At 43.4% G+C, this 12,713-nt stretch overlaps 1 protein-coding gene across 2 annotated transcripts in view; it reads left to right on the top strand.

Annotated features, from left to right (window-relative positions):
• The window catches only part of COBLL1 (cordon-bleu WH2 repeat protein like 1), a 365,721-nt gene that overhangs the window by 291,510 nt on the left and 61,498 nt on the right, over positions 1 to 12,713 (top strand). For both annotated transcript variants that reach the window (XM_053698388.1, XM_053698389.1), the window contains one exon: positions 6,312 to 6,522. In XM_053698388.1, coding sequence (XP_053554363.1) covers positions 6,312 to 6,522 — 211 coding nt within the window. The remainder of the gene's footprint in view (positions 1 to 6,311; positions 6,523 to 12,713) is intronic.

Here is a 12,713-nt window from a genome sequence, read left to right as displayed (position 1 = left end):
AGCGGAAGGGCCAGTTTCGTTCTGCTGATTCTGTGTTTCTTAGAGTTCCACACGAATGTTCCGAAAGCATTGGTAATGCTCTCCAGATCCTTCTGTGTAACTGTAACTGTAGTGGGTATAAGAGTTTAGGCATCGCTATCATTTTAATTAAGCTTACCCGGGCCGACAGGGAGATTGGTAGTTTAGCCCAACTGTTTAACAATGAGCGGATCTGTGCAATCACTGGTGGGATGTTCAATTTATAGATTAGGTTTGGGTTAACGTTCAGGTGGAGTCCCAGGTACCTGAAAGAGCCGTCTGTGACTCTAAGTTTATGCTGGGTTGTTGTTGTGGAGGGGTTTGTTTTAGTAAGATATGTCAGCTCCGACTTTTCCAGGTTTACTTTATACCCCAAAATAATTCCGAACTGGTGGAATATGGAGACTAGTGCAGGGATAGTGGTGTTTGGATTGGTTACGTATAAAAGCAGGTCATCAGCATACAATGACAAGTGCAGTTCATGTGACCCTATCTTCAGTGCCGGTGTCATGTTTCTTATGTAAATAGCTAGGGGTTCTATGGCTAGGTTGAACAATTGGGGGGAGAGAGGGCATCCCTGTCTAGTTCCCCGACCAAGAGTGAAAGGGCGGGACACCAAGCCGTTTACTATAATTGAGGTGTGAGGGTTGTGGTATAAGCTTTGTATAAGATTGTAAAAGTTTCCAGTTATGCCAAATTTTTCCAAAGCGGTCAAAAGGTGATATCACTCCACTCTGTCGAACGCCTTTTCGGCGTCAACAGAGAGGAGGCATGCTCCCTGGTGTGTCCTAGTGTCAGCTGGGTTCTCCCTACTGCTACCGCCGCCTCCCTCCAGCCAAAAGTGGTTTATAACTGCCAAGGTCTTGCGAATGTTGGCGACCGAGGAATGGTGTCTCATGAAACCCGCCTGGTCCTTGTGAATGACCGTAACTAGCACAGGCGCCAGTCTGTCCGCTAGAATGGCGGTGAATAACTTGTACTCATTGTTCAAGAGTGCTATTGGCCTATAGGAGGCTGGGATCGTTGGGTCTCTACCTGGCTTTGGAATTGGACACATTAATGCGTCTGCAAAATCAGATGGGGGTGTTAGTGAGCCCTGTAAGTAAGCCATGAATGTTTGTGCTAACAGGGGGCTAATTTCCGCCTGCAGCAGTTTGTAGTACTCACTTGGCAATTTGTCCGGGCCTGGGGTTTTTCTCAGTTTAGCAGATTTGATTGCCCTTAGGACCTCTGACGTCTAAATTGGGGAATTAAGTTTCCCCGAGTTTTCCGTGCTAAGGGTGGGGGGGTGATACTGTCCCAAAACTGTTCCTTGTCATGCTGCGTGCATGGTTGGGCTGTGTAAAGTGTGGAGTAGAATTTTAAAAATTCAGCTGGGATTGAGTCATTGTCTGAACAGAAGGTCCCTTGTACTTGAATAGTTGCAATGATTGATTTAGGACTAGTCAGTCTCCCCGTCCTGTCCCCGAATCTATTAAACTTGCCTTTTCTATGTGTCTGAAAAAGTTGATCCTGCTGAAGCAGGGCATCTTCCTTTAGTTTCTTTTTCTCTTAATAATTATTTCTATGCTGGGGGGAGGGATGGGCTAGGTATCAATTATATGCAGTAGTTAGTTCCGCGGTGGTAATAGTTTCTATCTTTTTCCTTTTGGCATTATAGTGCGCCGTGAAGCTGGTAATTTGACCCGCATAACCGCCTTGGATGCCCCCCAGAACACCCCTGGGTTGTTGAAATGTTGGGTATTGAAGTTACAATATTCCTCCCAGTGGGTTTTTAAATGTTGCCTGAATTCAACATTGTGGTACAGATTGGTGGGGAATTTCCAATTCTCCGAAGTGGGAGTGTTGGGTTTTGGGCCGAGTTGGAGCCAAATGGGGGCATGATCCGAAATTATAATGTCTGAAATATCTGTTTGTATGATTTGTGTATGTAGTTGTTTAGAGCATAAAAAATAATCAATGCGTGAGAGTGTGTTGTGTGTTTTCGACATACATGTGAAGTCTCTCCTGGTCGGGTGGCGTGACCGCCATGAGTCTAAGAGTCCTAGTGCGAACGTGAAAGCAGCAATAGTTGCCGTTTCTTTTTTCCTTTTTTTAGCGTGGAGTTTTTCTTGCTTTTTAGTCTGTTTGTCAACCCTGCGGTCCAGCGGCAAGTCCTGTGCTAAATTGAAGTCACCTCCTAACAGCAAAGGGTTGTCAGTATGTAGGGACAGGGTAGTTTGAAGGGTGCACCAGAATTGTGGGAGTAGTTGGTTGGGGCCATATATATTTGCTATGGTATACATTCGGTTATCTAAGTTTAGGGTAGCTATGATGTATCTGCCCCTCTGGTCTATTGTGATCGGCGTAATTTGAGCGGAGAGAACCTTTTTAACTAATATAGCCACTCCTCTCTTTCGTCCCTCTGTAGGGGTGTAGAGAATCTCACCTACCCAGCGGCACTTTAATTTCTCGTGTTCCACTTCTGTGACGTGCGTCTCCTGTAGGAGGGCAATGTCTGTTTGTAAAAGCTTCAGGTGCTGCAGTACGATGCTGCGTTTGGCCGGGGAGGTAATACCTCCCACGTTCCATGATACTATTTTAAGCGGATGTATCATTGTGTTGAGGGAGAGGAGAAGAGTGGGAATGATGTCTGGTGGTGACTGCTGGGGTTATGGGAGTATGGCGTCTCTGGTTACTTAGGTTGGAGGTGATAGGCCTGTCAGGAGGGGGAGCAAAGGATGTGCTGGCAGCTATGGCAAAAATGTGTATGTGTAGTTGAAGTGTGCGTGCCCCCTGAGGGAGTGACTTATAGTTCACGATCTCCACCTGCAGGTGTCTGGGCGGAATCCGGGTGCTCCTCCAGGTAGCTGAAAAGATGAAATAACACAACTGTGACAATCTGACAGTATTGGAAATAACATTGTACACAACATGACACAGAACATGGAGGAACAGGAGAGATAAGGGAGGGAAATGAGAACATTAGCCCAGCGGGCCCAGGGTTTGGAAGGCAAGGGAGCCCTTGTGAGACAGGTGCGGTCTCAACCACATATCCAGAGAGCATTCAAACATGAACATTCGCAAAACTTTAACAACAGTAAGAGCAGTGAAAACAGTAAAAACAAGGCTTGGTATGAGTGAAAATAAATACTTAGACTTTGGTTTAAACTGTAACGTGGTAGTCTTAGTGTTTTAGCACCCATCTTATCAAATGGGTGAGGTATGATAGCAATCCTTTAACTGGATGGTTTTTTCAACCTTCTTCGTTGCGACCTTCGGCGTCCAGATACTCTTGCAGTTGCTGTGGGCTCGTGAAAAACTTAGTGCCGCCAGGTTTTGCCAGCCTCAACTTGGCCGGATAAAGGAGCGAAGCTTGACGTCCCAGGGAGTGAAGTTTAGAGCAGATGGGGGCAAACTCCTTTCGTTTCCTAGCCACCTCTGCAGAGAAGTCCTGGAAGCGTAAGAGTTTGTGTCCTTCAAAAAGTAAGTCGGGTTGAGATCTGCAGGCCTTGAGGACCACCATCTTCTCTTGATATCTGAGTAGCTTGAAGATAACTTGTCTTGGCCTCTGGTTAGGCCTAGCAGGAAGTTGTTCTGGGCCTATTCTGTGTGCCCGTTCTATGTCCAGGGGCATAGTTTCTTGATCCATCTTTAGTAGTTTAGGTAAGCTGTGAATTCTATAAGATCCTTATTTTTGATCGACTCAGGGACTCCGACGACCCTTAAATTGTTGCGTCGGGATCTAGACGTTGCAAAGCCATATTGGAAGTTTGTTGCGAGTCCTCTACATCAGATATGCTTTGCATGTTGGAGTCTTGTGGAGTATTGGCGTATTTCAGAAGTTAAAGTGTCCATTCATGCCTGCAATGTCTCCATTTTGGGGAGAAAAAAGGCTTTAAGATCTTGGAGTAGGTCCGGTGGTGGTTCTAAACTGATGTCTCTGTGAGCAGGAGATGTCGGCTCTGGATGTATTTCCGCCGCCTGTTTCTTGTTCCTGTCTGATGACTTTTGCTTGCCAGCCATTATGGGTATGGCTTGTGATGCTGAGACTTTAAAATATTTGTCCACTTTCATAGATGGAGCGTCTTGCCACGTGTGCCTTCAAGCTTGTAGTGATCAGAATGGTAGAGGCGCCAGAGGCACTGTTGTACACTCCTGTCAGGTCTGGAGAATAGTTGATTTTCCCTCACAATGAAGTAATAGATGTTTTTTATGCAAATACGTGGGTTTCAAAGGTCTGTTCTCATCAGTTTAATGGCTTCTCCTATAGCAGCTGAAATCAGTTGGGGGGTACTGTGCAAGCAGTCCAGGGTCAGAACAGGGGAGGCAGGGGGGGTGAGAAGTGTCCCAGTATTTGACAGCGTTCTGAGCAACAAGTTTTATTCTGCAGTTTTCTTTCTGTGCCCCTCTTTTCCCCAAAGAAATCTGTCACAAGCAGGTTTCCAAATCTGAGCAATAAGAGTTACTAGCCTTTATGTATAGTTGGTTAGGCTCAATCTAGAACATGTACCCAGGGTCCTATAGCAGCCCTTTGTTTCTCTTTTTTTATTATTATTTTTTTTTTTCTTTTGTATGAGTGTCCATGCAAGGTGTGGAAGGAGGCAGCTCTAAGCCAGGGAGAGATGGTTGTGTGTGCAGTGGCAGTCTTAACAATGCGTGGCAGTAATAAGTGTTGCAGAAATTTATCCCACCAGCTTTTAGGCGTTAATGAAAAGTCCACTGTTCTTCTCAGCCTACCTGCAGAACTCTCCAGCACTCAAGGGGTGGTTAAATTGGGCCCACACAGTAGAATAGTGCTCTGTGTCAGTGCCCCCTGAGCTACGCAGGTCTGCTGCAGGTCTCCCCTCCCTTCCATTACACTGCTGCCTTTGTGCAGTTAAATAAACCAGTCTGTGACTGTAGTCAGCTCACCCACTTTCGCTCCTTTGCCAGCTGTGACTGCGTCCTCGCAGTGTCTCTACTTGCTCCGTTGTGAGTGCTAGAGTGGGGAAGCCAGGATCCAAGATGGCGCCCACGATCTGTGCTCCGTTGCGCACTTTCGTCTTCTGGGGGCAAGGGCGGTGTTCAGCCCTTCACACTTTCTGCAGTTGGGTTTGCTGTTCGCAAGGCTGCCCAACAAGGTTGGTGTGTGTGGAAGCTGGGCTAATAGCAAAATTTGGCGTTTCTGGGAGCTTAGGGTACGGAGCTCCTCACACCTGCTACCAGTCCGTTGCTTCCCCACCGGAAGTCGCCAGACTCTCCCCTAGTTTTAACAGCTTCAAGCGCTCCCTAAAAACTCTACTATTCAGGGATGCTTACAGCCAACTCTAACTTTTGATAACTCCATTGCTTTCCCCTTGAACCCCTTAGAATGTAATGCTATGAGCCCAGCTGTTTGCAGATTGACTTCATAAGAGCTGACTACAACAGTGAAACTCTCGGCAGGGCCCTCTACCCACTTGACCCCTGCAAAAGCTATCCTGTATATTGATTATGTTTACAGTGGTGCAGAATCTGTTGGCGCTCTACAAATACCTGATGATAATAATAATAATAAGACATCAGGTTTTTCTGTTTTAGCCCGCAGGGCTCTGTGGCTAAAGTCATGGTATGCGGACATGACTTCTAAGTCTCGTTTGCTTTCCCTCCCATTCAAGGGGAAGGTTTTGTTTGGCCCGGGCCTGGATTCTATCATATCTATGGTCACGGGTGGCAAGGGTGCCTTCTTGCCTCAGAATAAGTAGGCTAAACCAAAGGGATCTACTTTTCGCCCCTTTCGTGCGGACAAGTCTGCCAGCTTCCTGCCGCAAAGTCAGAGCAATCCAAGGGATCTTGGAAGCCAGCTAACTCTTGGAACAAGTCCAAGCAGAATAAGAAGCCCGCCGAATCAAAGTCGGCATGAAGGGGTGGCCCCCGGTCCATCTTCGGATCATGTAGTGGGCAGACTATCTCTTTTTGCGGAGACCTGGAGAAGAGACATTGTAGACCCTTGGGTTCTGGAGGTCGTATCCCAGGGTTACAGGATAGGTATTAAGTCTTATCTGCCCAGAGGCAGATTCCTCCTGTCAAATCTATCTTCAAGATCAGAAAAGAGATACACCTTCATTTGGGGTGTGTGAGGGATCTCTTATATCTCGGAGTAATCGTCCCAGTCCCTCCGGCAGAAATAGGCCTGGGGTGGTATTCAAACCTTTTCTTGGTCGCAAAGAAGGAGGGCATGTTTCGTCAAATTCCCACAAGTAATGAATGAAGCAGTGGACTCTCCTCCCACAGATGGAAATGAAATTTTCAGGTAAGCATAATTTATGTTTTTATCATATGTTTTGCCCTAGATTTATCTGAACATAATCTGGAAGAGGTAGCAGAAGATGAAGTAAGCTTTAGTCACCAGGAGGAGTACACAGATGCAAAAACTGAAGACATTTCTATCTCCTCTGCATCTACTGATGTAATGACAGAACCTGAGACACAGAATTCTTCTGTAGTGTCTGATACGGGCAGAAGCATGAAAAGTTCAGAAGATGACCTTATAACAGAAATTAAGTAAGTTGCAAGTAGCATAGTTCTATATATTTTCAACAATGGCTAGACTATAAAATTATTAGAAAAAAAATCAAGAGGCAAGAGAGTATATATACTTCCACGTAGTTTACGAAATTCAAAAAGTAGTTTTACTGGTGCAGACCCTTATAACAGAATACACATCTAAGATATTTCACAGACAGATGCCGTGAAAATAAACACCATAATTGATGCAGGTGTTCAAAATAAAGACACGGATTGCAACATGTCTTTTAGATAAACAAATTGCTATATTTATTGAATAACACTTTTTTTATTTTAAAACAAGTCTCAAAAGATAGAAGGCACATACCCTCTGACACACAATGTATCAATAAGTACTTAAAAATATATATATTTCTTTTTAATGACACAGTGAGTCCACGGATCATCATCAATTACTGTTGGGAATATCAATCCTGGCCAGCAGGAGAAGGCAAAGAGCACCACAGCAAAGCTGATAAGCATCACTTCCTACCCACAACTTCACAGTCATTCTCTTTGCTGCGTTGCAGGGCGGTGGTAAAGTTTCGGTCTCTGATAGAAAATTCTTCAATCAAGATTTTATTATTTTTAAACAGAGCAGGTTTGTTCTGTTTTTTTTCCTGGGGTTTAGCTGTAGTCCATGTCAGTCTCTTCAGTAGAGCAGTGGTGGCTTTTAAGCAGTTAGGAACTTGTAAAGTGTGCTTTGCTGTGTTTTCCTAATAGGTTGCTGCCCTGTTATAGAAAGCCTTTACTCTTTCACAGGTCTCTGTGAGGTGTGACATCCTCTCATACTTTGTGAGGTCGTCTGACTGCCGGACGACTGGAATGCAGGTAAGTGCCCTTTTTTTGTCTTCTGGGGCTAGGAGGCAGGCGCTGAAGGAACTGAAGGGTGAAGGATCCTCTGCAGCTAAAGGGACAATTTATCCTTGGTTAGGATGTTTAAGGCAGTGGCAGGCACTTAATTGTGGTTACTTTGGAGACTTAGGAGTTAATTCCCTTCTCATCGTGGAGGGGTTAACACTCTAATTGGGGGCTCAGAGTTCCATTTGTGCCCTTGTTATCTGTGGAATTGGAAATACTAATTTAATACTTATTATACAGCCTGGGGACCTAGACTGTTTTATGAGTGATGGCATTAGAGGGCGCTACATTTATTGGTGGCGCTCTTTCTACAGGGCTCAATGTTTCTCTACAGAAGCGCAGCGCTGCATAATTTGAAACAACACTTTGGGGCGAGTTGGGGCTGTCATAGCCTTCGGCAGCATGTAGTTAATTGATCCCGCCTCATTCTTTCCGTTTCGGAAAGGCGTAATTTTGTGCTTTTTCGTCTACATGTGGTAGTCGTTAGTTTGGATTTGTGAAACGCCATTTTAATTAACTGTTAAGACACGCTTCTTCTCTGTGCCGACTGGGGGTTCCGCCCCCTTCCTTACTCTGAGACGGAGATGCGACATGTTAGGTTTTTCTGAGCCGTTCATGTGAACACACCCCTTTTTATTTCTCCGGCTTGATCAAGCTTTTCTTCCTCTTAGTTGAGAGAGGTTAGGTCTAGGAGCGGCTGCTTCTGGAGTTTTCACACAATAGTGTGTACATTGTTTGTCTTATTAAATACCGTTTTTCTGTGGAAACGTTCATGGTATTCCTCTGTGTGTAGTACTGTTCATTTGCCCTAGAAGGATTGCACATTATGTTAGTTGCCACTGTAGTTTAGTGGAAGGATTGCATATTATTTTAGTTGCCACTGTAGTTTAGTGGTAATAATTCAGAATTAGACTTTTTGGCTAATGCAGTTTAAGATACAGTCGGCGAGATTACGATTTTTGCGTTAGGAGCTATGCAGTGCTAACGAGCAGTTTTTTCTCACCGCTCACTTACATGCATCGCTGGTATTACAGGTTTTTACAAACCCGGCGTTCAAAGGCAAGAAGTGAGCGTTGAGCAAAATTGTGCTCCATACCGCACTCCAATACCAGCGCTGCTTAAGTCAGCGGTGAGCTGGTCATACGTGCTCATGCACGATTTCCCCATAGACATCAATGGGGAGAGCCGGCTGAGAAAAAGTCTAACACCTGCCAAAAAGCAGTGTAAAACTTAGTAACACAGCCCTATTGATTCTTATGGGGAAACGCATTTTATGTTTACACCTAACACCCTAACATCAACCCCGAGTCTAAACACCTCTAATCTTACACTTATTAACCCCTAATCTGCCGCCCCCTACATCGCCGACACCTACATTATTCTTATTAACCCCTAAATTACAATAACACCTAACACTGCACTATAATTAAATAAATTACCTACATTAAATACAATTAAATTAAATTAGCTAAATTACAAAAATAAAAACCACGAAATTACAGAAAATGAAAAACAAATTACAGATCTTTAACCCCTTAATGACCACAGCACTTTTCCATTTTCTGTCCGTTTGGGACCAAGGCTATTTTTACATTTTTGCGGTGTTTGTGTTTAGCTGTAATTTTCCTCTTACTCATTTACTGTACCCACACATATTATATAGCGTTTTTCTCGCCATTAAATGGACTTTCAAAATATACCATTATTTTCATTGTATCTTATAATTTACTATAAAAAATATTATAAAATATGAGGAAAAAATGGAAAAAAACACACTTTTTCTAACTTTGACCCCCAAAATCTGTTACACATCTACAACCACCAAAAAACACCCATGCTAAATAGTTTCTAAATTTTGTCCTGAGTTTAGAAATACCCAATGTTTACATGTTCTTTGCTTTTTTTGCAAGTTATAGTGCCATAAATACAAGTAGCACTTTGCCATTTCCAAACCACTTTTTTTCAAAATTAGCCCTAGTTACATTGGGACACTAATATCTTTCAGGAATCTCTGAATATCCATTGACATGTATATTTTTTTTTTTAGAAGACATCCCAAAGTATTGATCTAGGCCCATTTTCGTATATTTCATGCCACCATTTCACCGCCGAATGCGATCAAATAAAAATTTTTTTTTACTTTTTCACAAATTTTTTCACAAACTTTAGGTTTCTCACTGAAATTATTTACAAACAACTCATGAAATTATGGAATAAATGGTTGTAAATGCTTCTCTGGGATCCCCTTTGTTCATAAATAGCAGGCATATATGGCTTTGGCTTTGCTTTTTGGTAATTAGAAGGCTGCTAAATGCCACTGCGCACCACACGTGTATTATGCCCAGCAGTGAATGGGTTAATTAGGGAGCATGTAGGGAGCTTCTAGGGTTAATTTTAGCTCTAGTGTAGTGTAGTAGACAACCCCAAGTATTGATCTAGGCCCATTTTGGTATATTTCATGCCACCATTTCACCGCCAAAAGCAATCAAATAAAAAAAAATTGTTCACTTTTTCAAACTTTAGGTTTCTCACTAAAATTATTTACAAACAGCTTGTGCAATTATGGCACAAATGGTTTTAAATGCTTCTCTGGGATCCCCTTTGTTCAGAAATAGCAGACATATATGGCTTTGGCGTTGCTTTTTGGTAATTATAAGGCCGCTAAATGCTGCTGCGCATCACATGTGTATTATGGCCAGCAGTGAAGGGGTTAATTAGGTAGTTTGTAGGGAGCTTGCAGGGTTAATTTTAGCTTTAGTGTAGAGATCAGACTCCCACCTGACACATCCCACCCCCTGATCCCTCCCAAACAGCTCTCTTCCCTCCCCCACCCCACCCCACAATTGTCCCCGCCATCTTAAGTACTGGCAGAAAGTCTGCCAGTACTAAAATAAAAGGTATTAAAAAAAAATAATATTTTTTTTAGCATATTTACATATGCTGCTATGTAGGGTCCCCCCTTAGCCCCCAACCTCCCTGATCCCCCCCAAAATAGCTCCCTAACCCTCCCCCTCTGCCTTATTGGGGCCATCTTGGGTACTGGCAGCTGTCTGCCAGTACCCAGTTTGCAAATAAAAATGTTTTTTTTTATTATTTTTTTTTATTTGTTTCTGTAGTGTAGCTTCCCCCCCACAGTCCAATACCCCACCAGCCAAACCGATCACCAAATAAATATATTAACCCCTTTGATCCCCACTTCTAACAAATAAATTTCTGTAGCGTAGTGGTTCCCACCCGCTCCCTCCCCGTGCACGCACCCGCCCGGCCTCCCCGTGCACGTGCGCGCATCCGTGCGCTTCCCCCTGGTCATCCCCGCCCCCGATCCCGCCCCCCTCCGCATCACAAAGGCCATCGATGGCCGCCACCCACCTCCCACACCGGCTCCCACCCACCAACGAACGTAGCCGTTAATGTCCGGTGCAGAGAGGGCCACAGAGTGGCTCTCTCTGCACCGGATGGCTAAAAATGGTTATTGCAGGATGCCTCGATATCGAGGCATCACTGCAATAACCGGAAAGCAGCTGGAAGCGAGCAGGATCGCTTCCAGCTGCTTTCCACACCGAGGACGTGCAGGGTACGTTCTCAGGCATTAACTGCCTTTTTTTTGAGGACGTACCCTGCACGTCCTCGGTCATTAAGGGGTTAAACTAATTACACCTAATCTAATAGCCCTATCAAAATAAAAAAAGCCCCCCCCCCCAAAAAAAACCCTAGCCTAAACTACCAATAGCCCTTAAAAGAGCCTTTTGCGGGGCATTGCCCCAAAGAAATCGGCTCTTTATTTCCTGTAAAAAAAAAAACATACAGACACCCCCAACAGTAAAACCCACCACCCACACAACCAACCCCCCGGGAAGTTTTCATTCAAGCGGCAAGATGTCTTCAACGAAGCCGGCAGAAGTGGTCCTCCAGACGGGCAGGAGTGGTCCTCCAGACGCGCAGAAGTTTTCATCCAGACAGCATCTTCTATCTTCATCCTTCCGGCGCAGAGCGGGTCCATCTTCAAGACATCCGACGTGGGGCATCCTCTTCAAACAACGGCTTCTTCGTAATGAATATCTCTTTAAGTGACGTCATCCAAGATGGCGTCCCTTAGATTCCGATTGGCTGATAGAATTCTATCAGCCAATCGGAATTAAGGTAGAAAAAATCCTATTGGCTGATTGGATCAGCCAATAGGATTGAACTTTAATCCTATTGTTTAGGCTAGGATTTTTTTTTTTTATTTTGGGGGTGTTTTTTATTTTGATAGGGCTATTAGATTAGGTGTAATTAGTTTAAAGATCTGTAATTTGTTTGTTTTTAATTTTCTGTAATTTAGTGTGTTTTTTTTGTGATTTAGCTAATTTAATTTATTTAATTGTATTTAATTTAGTTGATTTATGTAATTGTAATGTAGTCTTAGGTGTCATTTTAACTTAGGTTAGGTTTTATTTTACAGGTCAATTTGTATTTATTTTAGCTAGATAGTTAGTAAATTGTTAATAACTATTTAATAACTATTCTACCTAGTTAAAAAAAAATATACAAACTTGCCTGTAAAATAAAAATAAACCCTAAGCTAGCTACAATGTAACTATTAGTTATATTGTAGCTAGCTTAGGGTTTATTTTATAGCTAAGTATTTAGTTTTAAATAGGAATAATTTAGTTATAGTAATTTTCTTTAGATTTATTTAAATTATATTTAAGTTAAGGGGTGTTAGGGTTAGACTTAGATTTAGGGGTTAATACATTTAATATAGTGGCGGCGACGTTGGGGACGGCAGATTAGGGGTTAATAAGTATAATGTAGGTGGCGGCAATGTTAGGGGTGGCAGATTAGGGGTTAATAATATTTAACTAGTGTTTGCGAGGCGGGAGTGCGGCGGTTTAGGGGTTAATATGTTTATTTTAGTGACGGCGATGTCCGGAGCGGCAGATTAGGGGTTAAAAATTGTATTACAGTGTTTGCAATGCGGGAGGGCCTCGGTTTAGGGGTTAATAGGTAGTTTATGGGTGTTAGTGTACTTTTTAGCACTTAAGTTATGAGTTTTATGCTACAGCTTTGTAGTGTAAAACTCATAACTACTGACTTTCGAATGCGTTCGGAATCATGGAGGTAGAGGGTGTACCGCTCACTTTTTGGCCTCCCAGGACAGACTTGTAATACCGGCGCTATGGAAGTCCCATAGAAAAAAGGGTTTACCAAGTTTACGTAAGTCGGTTTGCGGTAAGGCCAAAGAAGTGTGCGGTGCCCCTAAACCTGCAAGACTTGTAATAGCAGCGATAGTGAAAAAGCAGCGTTAGTACCTGTTAACACTGCTTTTTCAGCTTAACGCAAAACTC

This window comes from Bombina bombina, chromosome 1 (genome assembly GCF_027579735.1).
Source record: "Bombina bombina isolate aBomBom1 chromosome 1, aBomBom1.pri, whole genome shotgun sequence".
In the NCBI taxonomy this organism is placed as follows: domain Eukaryota; kingdom Metazoa; phylum Chordata; class Amphibia; order Anura; family Bombinatoridae; genus Bombina; species Bombina bombina.
This window is presented reverse-complemented; position numbering and strand designations above follow the sequence as displayed.